Here is a 20,131-nt window from a genome sequence, read left to right as displayed (position 1 = left end):
TCAAGGGTCGCGTGGTGTGTCAGATATTAAACGGGATAAGTAGACATGTGAAACTCCATTCAAGGGTCGCGTGGTGTGTCAGATATTAAAGGGGATAAGTAGACATGTGAAACTCCAGTCAAGGGTCGTGTGGTGTGTCAGATATTAAAGGGGATAAGTAGACGTGAGAAGCTCCATTCAAGGGTGCCGTGGTGTGTCAGATATTAAAGGGGATAAGTAGACATGTGAAACTCCAGTCCAGGGTCGCGTGGTGTATCAGATATCAAAGGGGATAAGTAGACATGTGAAATCCAGTCAAGGGTCGCGTGGTGTGTCAGATATTAAAGGGGACAAGTAGACATGTGAAACTCCAGTCAAGGGTCGCGGGGTGTATCAGATATCAAAGGGGACAAGTAGACATGTGAAACTCCAGTCAAGGGTCGCGTGGTGTGTCAGATATTAAAGGGGATAAGTAGACATGTAAAACTCCAGTCAAGGGTCGTCTGGTGTGTCAGATTTTAAAAGAGATAAGTAGACATGTGAAACTCCAGTCAAGGGTCGTCTGGTGTGTCAGATATTAAAAGGGATAAGTAGACATGTAAAACTCCAGTCAAGGGTCGCGTGGATAAGACGTGTGAAACTCCATTCAAGGGTCGCGTGGGGGGTCAGATATTAAAGGGGATAATTTGAAATGTGAAACTCCAGTCAAGGGTCGCATGGATAAGATGTGTGACACTCCATTCAAGGGTCGCGTGGTGTGTCAGCTATCCAAGGGGATAATGAGACATGTAAACCTCCAGTCAAGGGTCGTGTGGTGTGTCAGATATTAAAGGGGACAAGTAGACATGTGATACTCCAGTCAAGGGTCGCATGGTGTATCAGATATCAAAGGGGATAAGTAGAAATGTGAAACTCCCGTCAAGGGTCGCGTGGTGTGTCATCAAGGGGCGCGTGGTGTGTCAGATATTAAAGTGGATAAGTAGACATGTGAAACTCTAGTCAAGGGACGCGTGGCGTGTCAGATATTAAAGGGGATAAGGAGACATGTGAAACTCCAGTCAAGGGGCGCGTGGTGTGTCAGATATTAAACGGGATAAGTAGACATGTGAAACTCTAGTCAAGGGACGCGTGGTGTGTCAGATATTAAAGAGGATAAGTAGACATGTGAAACTCTAGTCAAGGGTCGCGTGGTGTATCAGATATCAAAGGGGATAAGTAGACATGTAAACCTCCCGTCAAGGGTCGCGTGGTGTGTCATCAAGGGTCGCGTGGTGTGTCAGATAGCAAAGGGGATAAGTAGACATGTGAAATTCTAATCAAGGGTCGCGTGGTGTGTCAGATATTAATATCACAATATGTACATGTACAAAAACAATGATAACACACAACCCACTGGGTTGGCACATTATCACCTCCGGCATAATGTACATGTGAAATCCAGTCAAGGGTCGCGTGGTGTCTGTGTCAGATATCAAAGGGGATAATTAGACATGTGAAACTGCAGTCAAGGGTCGTCTGGTGTGTTAGATTTTAAAAGAGATAAGTAGACATGTGAAACTCCATTCAAGGGTCGCGTGGTGTGTCAGCTATTAAAGGGGATAAGTAGACATGTGAAATCCAGTCAAGGGTCGCGTGGTGTTTCAGATATCAAAGGGGATAATGAGACTGTAAAACTCCAGTCAAGGGGCGCGTGGGGTGTCAGATATCAAAGGGGATAACTAGACATGTGAAACTCTAGTCAAGGGACGCGTGGCGTGTCAGATATTAAAGGGGATAAGTAGACATGAGAAACTCCAGTCAAGGGTCGCGTGGAGTGTCAGATATCAAAGGGGATAAGTAGGCATGTGAAACTCCAGTCAAGGGTCGCGTGGTGTATCAGATATTAAAGGGGATAAATAGACGTGTGAAACTCCAGTCAAGGGTCGCGTGGTGTGTCAGATATTAAAGGGGATAATTTGAAATGTGAAACTCCAGTCAAGGGTCGCTTGGTGTGTCAGATATCAAAGGGGATAATTAGACATGTAAAACTCCAGTCAAGGGTCGCGTGGTGTGTCAGATATCAAAGGGGATAAGTATACATGTGAAACTCCAGTCAAGGGTCGCGTGGTGTGTCAGATATTAATATCACAATATGTACATGTACAAAAACAATGATAACACACAACCCACTGGGTTGGCACATTATCACCTCCGGCATAATGTACAACTTGACATTTTAAACAAGAAATAGGTGAGCACTGGGCAAGCCAGACAGTTTGGCTGATCCGGGTTTTTTTTCTTTAAAACTTCGTTTTTGCCCGTCTGCTTATTCGTCATTTTTTCCGGTATATGACTGGTGCTCTATAATATTTAACTTTAGAGTCCAGTGGAGAGGACCTACATGTCCTGCACATGGAAACTTACTGTGGTTCATTTGTATATCTATCTGGACATCACTGCCATACTAATTTCGCTAGGACTCGGATTGACACCAATGTTTTTAGTTTTGTAAGCTACATCAGTAGTAGATTTCATTTCTATACATATATATGTGTATCACCGTATATTGTGGCATACACTGTTCCAAACAATTCACGACTATATAGAAAACGCTTTTTCAGACCAACGCCTTCCGGTCTCCGTCCCTTTCCCTCCATCAGCTCCTACCATCCTTGGGATGATGACGCGGCAATACAGTAGGTTGGTATACTAGCAACCTAGTTCTGTGGCTAAATCAGCACACTATCAGTCACATACATTATATCTTGGTATGCTGTCGATGGCATCGCCATATTGGTATTGAATTATCAGTTTTGTCTTTTTCTAATCTAATTCCGTGGTAGTTCAGATGATCAACCTTTACAGCTAGCAATGAAGATAAAAACAAGTCAACAAGCTTTATAGTTATTTAGAGTGAGACTATGTATGCTGTTATGTTTTAACTGTATGAACATTCTCTGTAAGACTTACTAGCATTTTACATGAATTAAGAAGAAACTGAATTGCTGAGATGTTTGATGACGTCATCCGAGAGTACTATTCCTACGATATATCTAAAATGTGTTTTCCTTCCTACTTAACTACATAATATCTGATCAGGTGATATACCAAACCTAACTCCCTCTGTTCTACTTTAGTATATCTAGTTTCACATTCGCTTTCTATTCAGTTTGTACATACCGCTGATAGTCCAGGAGTGATCAATCTGCTCACAACGGTCACCGGCCAGCCCTTCTGGACATAAACACTCACAGGCTTTATACCACATACCCCCATTCTCACATTTTGGGGCCGTTTTTCTGTTGCATTTCCCTGGAAACATATCACAATGTATACCAGTTAAATCTATCATCATCTCCGTAATGGTCACAAAATGATTTTTAAAGATTATCGTACACAGATGTATAAATGTATAGCTTTATACAATGTATATATAAGCAAGAAAGTAATAACGACAGTGCAGACCAGGGAATTTATCAAATTGTCAAGGCATTCCGCCCCTTTTTCAAGACAGAAACATGAACACTTACTTATCACAACATATAACAAAGAGATAAACCGTCACTATGAAAAAAAACAATTTTTTTTTATCACTAATGCATTAATATAAATAACATAGATTGGGCTGTATCGCCAAAACACGTCATAAAATACCACCGAAATAAGCCAAACAATAACGCTCCAAATAATATCACCAAAACACCTCAAACAATATCACCAAAACACCTCAAACAATATCACCAAAACATCTCAAACAATAACGCACCAAACAATTACACCAAAACACCTCAAACAATATCACCAAAACACCTAAAACAATATCACCAAAACACCTCAAACAATATCACCAAAACACCTCCAACAATAACGCTCTAAACACCTCAAACAATATCACCAAAACACCTCAAACAATATCACCAAAACACCTCAAACAATATCACCAAAACACCTCAAACAATATCACCAAAACACCTCAAACAATATCCTCAAAACACCTCAAACAATATCACCAAAACACCTCAAACAATATCACCAAAACACCTCAAACAATATCACCAAAACACCTCAAACAATATCACCAAAACACCTCCAACAATAACGCTCCAAACACCTCGAACAATAACGCTCCAAACAATATCACCAAAACACCTCAAACAATAACGCTCCAAACACCTCGAACAATAACGCTCCAAACACCTCAAACAATATCACCAAAACACCTCAAACAATATCACCAAAACACCTCAAACAATAACGCTCCAAACAATTACACCAAAACACCTCAAACAATATCACCAAAACACCTCAAACAATATCACCAAAACACCTCAAACAATATCACCAAAACACCTCAAACAATATCACCAAAACACCTCAAACAATATCACCAAAACACCTCAAACAATATCACCAAAACACCTCAAACAATATCACCAAAACACCTCAAACAATATCACCAAAACACCTCAAACAATATCACCAAAACACCTCAAACAATATCACCAAAACACCTCAAACAATATCACCAAAACACCTCAAACAATAACGCACCAAACAATTACACCAAAACACCTCAAACAATATCACCAAAACACCTAAAACAATATCACCAAAACACCTCAAACAATAACGCTCCAAACACCTAAAACAATATCACCAAAACCCCTCAAACAATATCACCAAAACACCTCAAACAATAACGCTCCAGACACCTCAAACAATATCACCAAAATACCTCAAACAATATCTCTCAAAATAACAATATCACCAAAACACCTCAGACAATATCACCAAAATACCTCAAACAATATCTCTAACAATATCACCAAAACACCTCGAACAATATCACCAAAAAACCTCAAACAATATCTCTCATAACAACAATATCACCAAAACACCTCGAACAATATCAACAAAATACCTCAAACAATATCTCTAACAATATCACCAAAACACCTCGAACAATATCACCAAAAAACCTCAAACAATATCTCTCATAACAAACAATATCACCAAAACACCTAAAACAATATCACCAAACCACCTCAAACAATAACGCTCCAAATACCTCAAACAATATCTCTCATAACAAACAATATCACCAAAACACCTCCAACAATAACGCTCTAAACACCTCAAACAATATCACCAAAATACCTCAATCAATATCTCTCAAAACAACAATATCACCAAAACACCTCAGACAATATCACCAAAATACCTCAATCAATATCTCTCAAAACAACAATATCACCAAAACACCTCGAACAATATAACCAAAATACCTCAAACAATATCTCTCATAACAAACAATATCACCAAAACACCTAAAACAATATCACCAAACCACCTCAAACAATAACGCTCCAAACACCTAAAACAATATCACCAAAACACCTCCAACAATAACGCTCTAAACACCTCAAACAATATCACCAAAACACCTCAAACAATAACGCTGCAAACAATCACTGAAACACCTCAAATAATAAAAAAAGTCTGCTTTTGTTTTCTTGTTGACGCTCATATGAAAGATACGACAAGTCACATGAGCACAACCATCCGCTCGTGCTCCAAATTTGAATTGACAACACTAGCTTACTGTAGTTACACCAAATATTCATGTTTACTGTTGAGTATTTACCCGAGCAGTTGTACCCGTTGTGTTTACTGTTGAGTATTTACCTAGGCTGCTGTACGCGTTGTGTTTACTGTTGAGTATTTATCCGAGCAGTTGTACACGTTATGTTTACTGTTGAGTATTTACCCGAGCAGCTGTACGCGTTGTATTTACTGTTGAGTATTTATCCGAGCAGCTGTGCGCGTTGTGTTTACTGTTGAGCATTTATCCGAGCAGCTGTGCGCGTGGGGTTTACTGTTGAGTATTTATCCGAGCAGCTGTGCGCGTTATGTTTACTGTTGAGTATTTACCCGCGCAGCTGTGCGCGTTGTGTTTACTGTTGAGTATTTGCCCGAGCAGTTGTACGCGTTATGTTTACTGTTGAGTATTTATCCGAGCAGCTGTGCGCGTTATGTTTACTGTTGAGTATTCACCCGAGCAGTTGTACGCGTTGTGTTCACTGTTGAGCATTTATCCGAGCAGCTGTGCGCGTGGGGTTTACTGTTGAGTATTTATCCGAGCAGCTGTGCGCGTTATGTTTACTGTTGAGTATTTCCCCGAGCAGTTGTACGCGTTGTGTTTACTGTTGAGCATTTATCCGAGCAGCTGTACCCGTTGTGTTACTGTTGAGTATTTACCCAGGCTGCTATGCGCGTTATGTTTACTGTTGAGTATTTACCCGAGCAGCTGTGCGCGTTGTGTTTACTGTTGAGTATTTACCCGAGCAGCTGTACGCGTTGTGTTTACTGTTGAGGATTTACCCAGGCAGTTGTACGCGTTGTGTTTACTGTTGAGGATTTACCCAGGCAGTGGTACGCGTTGTGTTTACTGTTGAGGATTTACCCAGGCAGTGGTACGCGTTGTGTTTACTGTTGAGTATTTACCCAGGCTGCTGTGCGCGTTGTGTTTACTGTTGAGTATTTACCCAGGCTGCTGTGCGCGTTGTGTTTACTGTTGAGTATTTACCCGGGCAGTTGTACGCGTTGTGTTTACTGTTGAGTATTTACCCAGGCAGTGGTACGCGTTGTGTTTACTGTTGAGTATTTACCCAGGCAGCTGTACGCGTTGTGTTTACTGTTGAGTATTTACCCGAGCAGCTGTACCCGTTGTGTTTACTGTTGAGTATTTACCTGAGCATTTGTACGCGTTGTTTGCCGCTATGACATCGTAGAAGCTCAGTCCGATCCGGCGTCCAAGTAGGAAGTTGAGGTTAGAATCTCGCGCTTTGATGGTACTGCCACCGTTTTTACTAAAGTACTGTAAATAAAGTGTAAAAATTTGAAGAACCATCCCAATAATACATATTGGTAATTTAGGTCATTCATTTGCCAAATGGCACTTCTTTATAACTTGGATAGTTGTTAGTGTGGCGCTAAATTTTCGTCACGAGTTTACATACAGATTTTTGAATTTAAATCTCTATGAACCCGTTTCTCGTCTGAATTTATTAAGAATACTGTTGTTCAAAATATTAACACCTTAAATCGAACTAATAAAGTCATTCTGCACATTTTTAAATCTCTCTATTAGGTTAGCAAATGGTAATTAGAGGTTAAATTGGCAACTATAAAACGTTGGTCAGACAGAACATTAACCAGGACAGAAACGTGACGTCATCTTACGGGATTAACTCTTATCAAATGTCAACCTACCTTCGATCCATAATGCATCGTAGACGCCAAGTCGTACGGCGCTATTTCGGTGTGAGTGACGACTTTAGCGAAGTTTTTCCGGCCTGGCTCCTGTACAAGTTCCATGTTTATGTTAACGAAGTTGTCCCGGTCCTCTCGGCACTGCTCGTGATAGAACCCGATAGCGTGGCCGATCTCGTGTACCACGATACCCGGCTGTAAAAATTGAACAATATTTTTCGTTTTGTATATAGGGTACACCATACATTCCTTGTGTAATTTTTTGTGTGATCCCGATGTTAATTTTTGTTTGATCCCGATGTTCATTTTTGTTTGATCCCGATGTTCATTTTTGTTTGATCCCGATGTTAATTTCTGTGTGATATCGGTGTTAATTTCTGTGTGATACCGGTGTTCATTTTTGTTTGATCCCGATGTTAATTTCTGTGTGATACCGGTGTTAATTTCTCTGTGATACCGGTGTTAATTTCTCTGTGATCCCGGTTTTAATTTCTGTTTGATCCCGGTGTTATTTTCTGTGTGATCCAGGTGATAATTTCTGTTTGATCCCGGTGTTTTTTTGTGTGATCTCGATGAAAATTTCTGTGTGATACCGGTGTTAATTTCTCTGTGATTCCGGTGATAACTTCTGATCCCGTTAGATATGACCTCGGATATATGGATACACTATTGATATGCCAAAGTTAGCAAAAAACCGGCATCATTTAATATCAAATCAATGTGTCCACACAAAACGGATCAATGTCTATTGCTTGAAATTTTGATCGCACTTTCTTCGAAAAAGGAATATTCGTTTTAGAAACGACGACTGTTCCTGTCCTGTACATAACAGTTACACATGAAGCAGAGACACGTATACATGGACAGTATACTAAAGTATGTTATAGAACAACCACGTGTACTTAAGTCGCTGGACTGTACAAACAAGAACTAACACATCATTTAATGTTACGATCAAGATATACTAACCAAGTTGTATCTATGGTGTCAGTATAAATGGTCTAGGACTTAAATAGTCTGAGATACAAGACATAAGGCACAGCTAAATGCACAAGCTCAACATTGATAAGGAAACTGAACAAAAAACCGCTTGACTGTACCAACTAGGACCCACACAGCAGCTCGTTTCTGAAATTAGAATGTCTGCTCAGAATGTATCCGAGGTGCAAATTTAGGAGTTCTTGTTGGAGATACACACAGCTACAAACGTGTTAGGTTAATAAATATGCTTTAACAGCCACTGGACCAGGGAATGTAGACCACATTCAGTATCTGATGCATGGACTTACAATAGAGAAGCTAAAATGTAACTCGGGTACAAGCTTGGTAGGTGCAACATTTGTTAAACACTTTTGTAAAATCAAAGCTAAACGTAAAACCTGTACGTTGACGCCGCCGCCGCTGGAAAAATGACATCTATAAAATACTGGATACTAGTTAATGAATTGTTATTAAGTCCCGTTTCTTCGTTTTTCCTTCCCTCGTGTGTACAGGGGCGAAAGAGCAAAGGAACGGTAATCGTAACATTTTTGGTAACACTTACCGATCACCATAATTATATCGCATTCTGGAACACCAAGCAGACGCACACTGACTGTTAAAACGTAGAATAACGTAGACATAAAATAGAATTAAGTGCTCGCCGTAATAAACAATGCTGAATCATAATCAGTCTTAATTAAAGATAAAGCGGCAATGTTTGCGCAAACATTTAGGGTTCAATTCATGTTTTTTCATAACTTCTTACCATTGTACAGCCTGGTTCTCTTAGATAAATGGGTTGAGCGTGTTTTCGAGTATAACCAACCATTGATGCGCACCTGGAAAAAAACCACTTCTATTATTCAAACTATTGTTTCTGTCCTGCTAAAAAAAACACTTCCATTTAGAAATCAGAGCATGGTACTGCAAAGGTTGGTCAAGATTTCGAGTCACATCCAAGCATACAATATTCCCGTATGTGGATTGTTTACTTTAAAACTTGAGGCGGAACCCAGCGTTTAATTATAAATGTTTTACTAGCTCCTCATTTTTATATCTCGAGAATTAAGACGATTATCTCAATGAGGTCAATGGTAGAGCAAAAATTTCCTTCTTCGAGCTTCAAACTGTTATTCGCTATACATGTAGTTCGCTAAAGCTGTGTGAACGTGGTCCCCGTCTGTCAAGCATGCGTTCATTGCCGTTTCTACCCAAGTCACATGTTACTAGAACATGTATATAACTGTGGTATTTAACACTTGTCACGTGCTATCTCAATGCAATATCAATTCAAGTCACGAATGAGTCACGTGCTTTATCATTGCAGTGTCAATTGACTTCATGTGTTATAGTCTTGCAGTGTTAACTGTGATCACGTGTTATTTCACTTTAATGTCTTTTCTATTCACGTGTTATATCACTGAAATGTTAATTTTCGTCACGGGTTCGGCTTCATTTCTAGTCACGTGGTAATTGCTGCGATGTCAATAATGGTCATGTGTCACGTGCGATATTAGTTTTACGAAACATTAATTTGTTTGAGGTCAGTGAGCTCTAAAACTATTTAAGGTTCCCTGTCCAACTGTCCTGTGTTTTAGCGGGGTTCCTTAAGAAGGGTATTGATTGTGAATGCCAACTAAACGTAGATGAATGCAGGCTGAATTTGACAGTGTTATGCAATGGGTTTGACACGTAATGGCACATACTATAAATAGGTTATTAATGATAAAAGTACATCCCAGTTATGCAACTGTAATGCCGAGCACCTGAAAGTATTTTAATCTATACGCCTACAAAAATTCCAATATGAAGGTCTGTCACCCCTTTTTCAGTTAAAACAGAGTTAAGCCCCCTTTGATAGCCTACTTCCAGTTCCTACAGTTATATTTCATATGACATCATTTCCTGTCCAAAAAGCGCGAAAAATACTCACCCTTGTCCAGTTCCAAAAGACAGGTAGTGATCGTGCTTCAGAACTTTCCTCAGTGACGCATATCGCTGTCTCTGTTTGTGGATGTCTATGAATTCCAGACAAGTATATCGCTGCCAGTGCTTCATCGCTATCTGGACGTACTTGGTCGACTTGCTCTTTGCTACATATAAGTAGAAGTATGCAGCGACGATTAAGAAGATGTTGATACAGTTGAAAGTTCTCTCTACATTAATTTCTCCATCATACTAGAGGAACACTGGGAAGATCCATGTCATTCTCAGTATCTTTATCAATGAAATCGAGATTCCTTTACTGATTGGTGGATATTTAGATATTGTACACTGTACGAGTTTGTTTAAAGTTTATGGGTAGGAGTATCTTGTCACTAAGGACACTGATTCTACATTTCTAATTTGACAAGATACATGTAGCTGTCATAAGCTGCCATCTGATTGGTCAACATTAAGATTTTGTCCTATTTTGTCCAAATTCGAATGTTTTCTGATGCATAATTTGTGACTACATGATTAGTTAGGATGATTTATGTAAAGTCCCCGTTACAACTAAATATTATCATGTTTGATAAATAACAAAAGAAATGTATGTTAGTATTCGTAAAAAATCATGAATGGAATTCATCTGACAAAACCCAAACTGAGATAGGGAACTGGAGTGAGAGTACTCGATTGGTTCTCCGTTATTGATTTAAACATTTAACAAGAGATACATTTTACATTAGATTTGTTACGTTCATCGTTAGGCGTTGGAAAAGTACTAAATGTCTTCGGCTGATCTCAAAATTGTGTTAGATGCCGAAGAAGTACTTATTAAAGCAGCATCGCCTTATATACAAGACAAGGGAGTAGTTATTTACGCGGCTTCGGCTTCGGTCTGTCCAACTTGTTAGATATGAAGCACTAAATAGCATCGTTCGATTTAATCTGAGGTTATGATTTTGCGTATGGTAATAAACAAATATTTAAAATTTGTGTGTGGGTTATCTTTGTCATTTTTGTGTATGTGTGTGGGCAATTGAGCTTTATATTATTTCATTTTATGATCTAAATTATTTCAAAACTCTTATAATGCATGAACAATTTATAAGTGGACAAATATTGAAATAAATGCATTGGCTGTTGATTAGCGATGTTCCTTTTTAATTAAGAGAACGTTTGTATGTGAAGGGGAGTACTAACACACTCTATAACGGCGGCGACAGCAGGTGTAGAACATGTACCAGATGATGATCTACTTGTACTTACTGAAACGGCGTCCACCGGTCTCAAACTTGTAGGGGATGATGCCGTGTGGCCAGATCTTAGATATGAATCTGATGACCTTGCGCTTGGTCAGCAGTTCTCCTTGTTCCTGTGAAGAAAGACAATGATGACAATAACGTCTATACAACATCTTTGTCGTACTTACGGAGTAGCCTTACGAAGGACTGTACATCTCATCCGCTTCTGTTCAGGCGAGTATTACTGCAAAGGTTTGCTGATTTCAAAAGATACACTTATGTAAAAGCAAAGATACAAAGTCTATTGAATCGTTCTCCAATTTAATAACCTTTCCAATAATCGCACGGAAAGTTTTTAATACATTACGTAGCTATGGAGTAAATCAACTGATGTCATTGTTGTATAGACAATGTGTTACAGGTACGTTTACCATGACGCATCGTTGTATAGGCAATGTGTTACAGGTACGTATAGGCAATGTGTTACATGTACGTTTACTGTGAAGCATCGTTGTATAGGCAATGTGTTACAGGTACGTTTACAGTGAAGCATTGTTGTATAGACAATGTGTTACAGGGACGTTTACCATGAAGCATTGTTGTATAGGCAATGTGTTACATGTACGTTTACTGTGAAGCATCGTTGTAGACAATGTGTTACAGGGATACGTTTACTGTGAAGCATTGTTGTATAGACAATGTGTTACAGGTACGTTTACCATGAATCATTGTTGTATAGGCAATGTGTTACATGTACGTTTACTGTGAAGCATCGCTGTATAGGCAATGTGTTACAGGTACGTTTACCGTGGAGCATCGTTGTATAGGCAATGTGTTACAGGTACGTTTACTGTGACGCATTGTTGTATAGGCAATGTGTCACAGGTACGTTTACCGTGGAGCATCGTTGTATAGGCAATGTGTTACAGGTACGTTTACCGTGACGCATTGTTGTATAGACAATGTGTTACAGGTACGTTTTCCATGAAGCATTGTTGTATAGGCAATGTGTTACAGGTACGTTTACTGTGAAGCATTTTTGTATAGACATTGTGTTACAGGTACGTTTACCATGACGCATCGTTGTATAGGCAATATGTTACAGGTACGTTTACTGTGAAGCATTGTGGTATAGGCAGTGTTACAGGTACGTTTACTGTGAAGCATTTTTGTATAGACATTGTGTTACAGGTACGTTTACCATGACTCATCGTTGTATAGGCAATATGTTACAGGTACGTTTACCATGACGCATCGTTGTATAGGCAATGTGTTACAGGTACGTTTACTGTGAAGCATTGTTGTATAGACAATGTGTTACAGGTATGTTTACCATGAAGCATTGTTGTATAGACAATGTGTTACAGGTACGTTTACTGTGAAGCCTTGTTGTATAGGCAATGTGTTACAGGTACGTTTACTTTGAAGCATTGTTGTATAGGCAATGTGTTACAGGGACGTTTACTGTGAAGCATCGTTGTATAGACAATGTATTACAGGTACGTTTACTGTGAAGCATCGTTGTATTGACAATGTGTTACAGGTACGTTTACTGTGAAGCATCGTTGTATAAACAATGTGTTACAGGTACGTTTACTGTGAAGCATTATTGTATAGGCAATGTGTTACAGGTACGTTTACTGTGAAGCATTGTTGAATAGGCAATGTGTTACAGGTACGTTTACCGTGAAGCATCGTTGTATAGGGAATGTGTTACAGGTACGTTTACTGTGAAGCATCGTTGTATAGACAATGTGTTACAGGTACGTTTACTGTGAAGCATTGTTGTATAGGCAATGTGTTACAGGTACGTTTATTGTGAAGCATCGTTGTATAGACAATGTGTTACAGGTACGTTTGCCATGAAGCATCGTTGTATAGGCAATGTGTTACAGGTACGTTTACTGTGAAGCATTGTTGTATAGGCAATGTGTTACAGGTACGTTTACAATGAAGCATTGTTGTATAGGCAATGTATTACATGTACAGGTAAGTTTACCATGAAGCATCGTTGTATAGACAATGTGTTACAGGTACGTTTGCCATGAAGCATCGTTGTATAGGCAATGTGTTACAGGTACGTTTACCATGACGCATCGTTGTAAAGGCAATGTGTTACAGGTACGTTTACTGTGAAGCATTGTTGTATAGGCAATTACAGGTACGTTTACTGTGAAGCAATGTTGTATAGGCAAGGTGTTACATGTACAGGTAAGTTTACCATGAAGCATTTTTGTATAGACATTGTGTTACAGGTACGTTTCCCATGAAGCATTGTTGTATAGACAATGTGTTACAGGGACGTTTACCATGAAGCATCGTTGTATAGAAAATGTGTTACAGGTACGGTTACTGTGAAGCATTGTCGTATAGGCAATGTGTTATAGGTACGTTTACTGTGAACATTGTTGTATAGGCAGTGTGTTACAGGTACGTTTATTGTGAAGCATCGTTGTATATGCAATGTGTTACAGGTAGAAGCATTTTTGTATAGACAATGTGTTAGAGGTACGTTTGCCATGAAGCATCGTTGTATAGAAAATGTGTTACAGGTACGGTTACCATGAAGCATTGTTGTATAGACAATGTGTTACAGGTTTGTTTACCATGAAGCATTTTTGTATAGACAATGTGTTACAGGTACGGTTACCATGAAGCATTGTTGAATAGGCAATGTGTTACATGTACAGGGACGTTTACTTCGAAGCATTGTTGTATAGACAATGTGTTTCAGGTACGTTTACCATGACTCATCGTTGTAAAGGCAATGTGTTACAGGGACGTTTACTGTGAAGCATTGTCGTATAGGCAATGTGTTACATGCACGTTTACTGTGAAGCATTGTGGTATAGGCAGTGTTACAGGTACGTTTGCCAGGAAGCATCGTTGTATAGCCAATGTGTTACAGGTACGGTTACTGTGAAGCATTGTTCTATAGGCAATGTGTTACTCATGTACAGGTACGTTTACTGTTAAGCAATGTTGTATAGGCAATGTTTTACAGGTACGTTTACCGTGGAGCATCGTTGTATAGACAATGTGGTACAGGTACGTTTGCCATGACGCATCGTTGTATAGGGTACGTTTACTGTGAACATTGTTGTAGAGGCAATGTGTTACAGGTAGAAGCATTTTTGTATAGACAATGTGTTAGAGGTACGTTTGCCATGACGCATCGTTGTATAGGCAATATGTTACAGGTACGTTTACTGTGAAGCAATGTTGTATAGGCAATGTGTTACATGTACAGGTACGTTTACTTCGAAGCATTGTTGTATAGGCAATGTGTTACAGGTACGTTTACCATGAAGCATCGTTGTATAGGCAATATGTTACAGGTAAGTTTACTGTGAAGCAATGTTGTATAGGCAATGTGTTACATGTACAGGTACGTTTACTGGGAAGCATTGTTGTATAGGCAATGTGTTACAGGTACGTTTTCCATGACGCATCGTTGTATAGGCAATATATTACAGGTACGTTTACTGTGAAGCATTGTAGTATAGGCAATGTGCTACAGGTACGTTTACTGTGAAGCATTGTTGTATATGCAATGTGTTACAGGTACGTTTACTGTGAAGCATTGTGGTATAGGCAATGTGCTACAGGTACGTTTACTTTGAAGCATTGTTGTATAGGCAATGTGTTACATGTACAGGTACGTTTACTGTGCAGCATTGTTGTATAGGCAATGTGTTACAGCTACGTTTACTGTGAAGCATTGTTGTATAGACAATGTGTTACAGGTACGTTTTCCATGACGCATCGTTGTATAGGCAATATATTACAGGTACGTTTACTGTGAAGCATTGTAGTATAGGCAATGTGTTACAGGTACGTTTACCATGAAGCATCGTTGTATAGGCAATATGTTACAGGTACGTTTACTGTGAAGCATTTTTGTATAGACATTGTGTTACAGGTACGTTTATCATGACGCATCGTTGTATAGGCAATATGTTACAGGTACGTTTACTGTGAAGCATTTTTGTATAGACATTGTGTTACAGGTACGTTTATCATGACGCATCGTTGTATAGGCAATATGTTACAGGTACGTTTACTGTAAAGCAATGTTGTATAGGCAATGTGTTACATGTACAGGTACGTTTACTGTGAAGCATTGTTGTATAGGCAATGTGTTACAGGTACGTTTACCGTGAAGCATTGTTGTATAGGCAATGTGTTACACGTACGTTTACTGTGAAGCATTGTTTTATAGACAATGTGTTACAGGTACGTTTACCATGAAGCATTGTTGTATAGGCAATTTGTTACAGGTACGTTTACTGTGAAGCATTTTTGTATAGACAATGTGTTACAGGTACGTTTACCATGAAGCATTGTTGTATAGGCAATGTGTTACACGTACGTTTACTGTGAAGCATTGTTTTATAGACAATGTGTTACAGGTACGTTTACCTTGAAGCATTGGTGTATAGGCAATGTGTTACAGGTACGTTTACTGTGAAGCATCGTTGGATAGACAATGTGTTACAGGTACGTTTACTGTGAAGCATCGTTGTATAGACAATGTGTTACAGGTACGTTTGCCATGAAGCATCGTTGTATAGGCAATGTGTTACAGGTACGTTTACCATGAAGCATTGTTGTATAGGCAATTTGTTACAGGTACGTTTACTGTGAAGCATTTTTGTATAGACAATGTGTTACACGTACGTTTTCCATGACGCATCGTTGTATAGGCAATATATTACAGGTACGTTTACTGTGAAGCATTGTTTTATAGACAATGTGTTACAGGTACGTTTACCATGAAGCATTGTTGTATAGGCAATTTGTTACAGGTACGTTTACTGTGAAGCATTGGTGTATAGACAATGGGTTACAGGTACGTTTACTGTGAAGCATTGGTGTATAGACAATGGGTTACAGGTACGTTTACTGTGAAGCATTGTAGTATAGGCAATGTGTTACAGGTACGTTTAGGGGGAAGCATTGTTGTATAGGCAATGTGTTACATGTACAGGTACGTTTACTTTGAAGCATTGTTGTATAGGCAATGTGTTACATGTACAGGTACGTTTACTGTGCAGCATTGTTGTATAGGCAATGTGTTACAGGTACGTTTACCATGAAATCTTCTGGAAGTACGTCGCCCATGGCTTCTGGTATCCGATGAGCCTCGTTTTCGTCTGCGGGGTCTTGTATTTGATCAAGGTTCTGACAATGAAAAATAAATGCGATTATTAACATAAGCTCCCTCTCCTATATGAAACATTATAGTGGGCAATTGATCTGTATATATACAAATAAAGACGGCTTCTTAATGATAATTATGATAAAAAAACAGGAGGAAGAGTCTATACCTTTTCTATCAACTCATATTCACTCTCATCTAGAAGGGAGTCTCGATATCCTTACCCGTTGCAGTCTCCGAAAACAATGTATGGGTTTGAAGAGGGCAATAAGTTGACATTGCCAGAATAATGGAACAACAAGATTAGTGGTGGCGGGATAGTGATACAACCAGATTAGTGGTGGCAGGATAACGAGTCAACCAGATTAGTGGTGGCTCGATAGATCGACAACCCGATTAGTGGTGGCTGGATAGTGAGACAACCAGATTAGTAATGGCTCGATAGTTGGACAACCAGATTAGTGGTGGCTGGATAGTGAGACAACCAGATTAGTGGTGGCTGGATAGTAAGACAACCAGATTAGTAGTGGCTGGATAGTGAGACAACCCGATTAGTTGTGGCTGGATAGTGAGACAACCAGATTAGTGGTGGCTGGATAGTGAGACGACCATATTATTGGTGGCTGGATAGTGAGACAACCAGATTAGTGGTGGCTGCATTATCGTGTCTGGATATCTTTAATCAAACACTGAATGTATAATTGATGTTTAATATGTGTTTTTATGTTTTCTCAATATAAAAAAAGAAAAAGACTTACGCAACTCTCCTCGGTATCATTACTAAGCACAACAAAGCTGCTACATTTTGTCTGGGTACGAATCTGCGAATGAGAAAGAAAACGAATAGTAGAATTTCAAAAAAACATCAAAGAATGCATAACACAACATGTCTGATAAACTGTGTTAAAGAGGGATAGTTGTCATATATGTCTGATGTAATGTGTGTGAGGGATAGTTGTCATATATGTCTGATGTAATGTGTATGCGAGGGATACAAATGTAGTTGTCATATATGTCAGATGTAATGTATATGAGTGTTAGTTGTCATATATGTCCAATAAAATGTGTGTAAGGGATAGTTGTCATAAATGTCTGATGTAATGTGTGTAAAGGGTAGTTGTCATATATGTCTGATGTAATGTGTGTGAAGGATAGTTGTCATATATGTCTGATGTAATGTGTGTGAAGGATAGTTGTCAGATATGTCTGATGTAATGTGTGTAAGGGATAGCTGTCATAAATGTCTGATGTAATGTGTGTAAGGGGTAGTTGTCATATATGTCTGATGAAATGTGTGTGAGGGATAGTTGTCATATATGTCTGAAGTAATGTGTGTGAGGGATAGTCGTCATATATGTCTTGATGTAATGTGTGTGAAGGATAGTTGTCATATATGTCTGATGTAATGTGTGTAAGGGATAGTTGTCATATATGATTGATGTAATGTGTGTAAGGGATAATTGTCATATATGTCTGATGTAATGTATGTGAGGGATAGTTGTCATTTATGTCTGATGTAATGTATGCGAGGGTTAGTTGTCATATATGTCTGAAGTAATGTATGTGTGTGGGATAGTTGTCATTTATGTCCAATGAAATGTGTGTAAGGGATAGTTGTCAAATATGTCTGACGTAATGTATGTGTGTGGGATAGTTGTCATAAATATCTGATATAATGTGTGTGTGAGGGATGGTTGTCATAAATGTCTGACGTAATGTATGTGTTTGGGATAGTTGTCATTTATGTCCGATGTAATCTGTGTGTGAGAGATAGTTGTCATATATGTCTGATGTAATGTGTGTGAAGGATAGTTGTCATATACCTCAGATGAAATGTGTTTGAGAGGGAAGTATCCACAATTCAAATGTAGCATATAATTTATGTATACCGAACAAAAAAAGAAATGCACAAAGATTCGATTGCGCATTTGCGCAACAGATTCAAGACTGCTGTAGAAACTGCGTCGCATACCTTAGGTACTCATCGCAGACCCATTAGTCCTCAAACTGCCAGGAACCGTTAGCGTGCCGAGAGAATCATTGCGCGCCGACCTTATGTCGGGCCACCTCTGACACCACGGAGGCGGCAAGTGCGTCTTGACTGGATGCGCAGACATGGCCCGAATAGGTTTGGGATGCGTCGATGGAGGCGTGAGATGTTCACCGCCGAGTCTAGATTTTGTCTGTATCGCTCAGACGGAAGAAAAGGGGCATATCGCAGACGCGGCGAGCGTTTCGCCGACGCATGCGTGGTTGAACGCGATAGATTCGGTGGGGCTCTGTAATGGTTTGGGGAGGCATCTCACATGGAGTAAAAAAAAACTTAGTGGTCCTGGATCAAAACCTCAATGCCGTTCGATACAGAGACCAGATCCTCCAACCACATGTCCTTCCACTTCTCAGATGTCATAACCTAATTTTCCAGCAAGACAATGCTCGACCGCATGTTGCCAGAGCTCGAGTCTGTCGTGATTTTCTCACGGCAAACAACGTTCAGCCTCTGGAATGGCTCCCATATAGCCCCGACATGTCTCCCATTGAGCATCTGTGGGAGAGCTGGACAGGCGTATTAGGAAACGTCAAAAAAAACAAACTAACCGCGCCCAGTTGATCACAGCATTAACACAAGAATGGAACAACATTCTCTTTAGGCGAATAAATGTTCTCATGAATTCAATGCATAGGAGAATCCGTGCAGGGATTCGTGCAAAAGGTGCCCACACCAGGTACTGAAGTGTCATTTTGTTTTTCGCGGGTATCCCACTTTGAGTAACTACTGATGACACGAGTGACGTCACACAGATTTTTCTTCTACAGTATTGTAAAGAGTGGACTTGTCCCTTCATATTGATATAAAATTTTGTACAAATTTCCCAAAATATCATAGGTTATTGATTGCATAATTTAATTGTGCGTTTCTTTTTTTGTTCAGTACATATATATAAAAGATGCCTTTTATAAGAATTGTAGATCGATGTTGAAGGGGATTTTTTTATCTAACATATTTGTTAAGGGTGTGCGGTGCACCGAAATTATCGGTGCTTCGCGAATCAGAAACATTTCCGGAAATCGGTTCGGTTCGGTTCCAATTCTTCAAACTAAGCGTGAGTGTACGCACAATAATTTTGTACAATTTTAAGTCATTTTTGTAGCATGTTTGTATTTTAAATGATGATATTCAGAAGATTGAAAGCGACTGTCAGAATTTCCCGCGAATGACGGAAGTCCGGTAGTAAACAATGCATGCAGCGCACCAAGCGGCGAATATAATTACTACGGGAGGTAATGAGTCCGCACTGTCCTACGATAATACCCGAGTGCGTAGCCGGACTATCGGTATCCTCGGGGCTGATTATCACTATACTGCATAATTGATCATGAATGACGGAAAAAACAGCAGACTCTATTTGGATTTCATTCGTCAGCTAAAGACGACAACTTTCAGTTCATATTATTACATAATGACTGTCTGTGCCCAGTGTGGGTAAGTTGCATGATCTCTGTTTCAGTAATACGCGCCATTTTTAAAAACGTAATCAAAACACTGACATTTGAGTTTGAAATACGTTTTCTTTTGCAATTTCAACTT

General features: G+C 39.4%; 1 protein-coding gene across 1 annotated transcript in view; it reads right to left on the bottom strand.

Moving 5' to 3' along the window:
- The window catches only part of LOC110450986 (blastula protease 10-like), a 34,978-nt gene that overhangs the window by 10,841 nt on the left and 4,006 nt on the right, over positions 1-20,131 (bottom strand). The window contains exons 2-9 of the mRNA XM_021498805.1: positions 17,301-17,363; positions 16,476-16,565; positions 11,407-11,512; positions 10,145-10,304; positions 8,978-9,050; positions 7,231-7,425; positions 6,709-6,835; positions 3,139-3,270 (exon numbers count right to left, since the gene is read on the bottom strand). Coding sequence (XP_021354480.1) covers positions 3,139-3,270; positions 6,709-6,835; positions 7,231-7,425; positions 8,978-9,050; positions 10,145-10,304; positions 11,407-11,512; positions 16,476-16,565; positions 17,301-17,363 — 946 coding nt within the window. The remainder of the gene's footprint in view (positions 1-3,138; positions 3,271-6,708; positions 6,836-7,230; positions 7,426-8,977; positions 9,051-10,144; positions 10,305-11,406; positions 11,513-16,475; positions 16,566-17,300; positions 17,364-20,131) is intronic.

This window comes from Mizuhopecten yessoensis, unplaced genomic scaffold, assembly GCF_002113885.1.
Source record: "Mizuhopecten yessoensis strain PY_sf001 unplaced genomic scaffold, ASM211388v2 scaffold5629, whole genome shotgun sequence".
In the NCBI taxonomy this organism is placed as follows: Eukaryota; Metazoa; Mollusca; class Bivalvia; order Pectinida; family Pectinidae; genus Mizuhopecten; species Mizuhopecten yessoensis.
The sequence above is the reverse complement of the archived record's forward strand: the minus strand, read 5'-3'. Positions and strand labels throughout refer to the sequence as shown.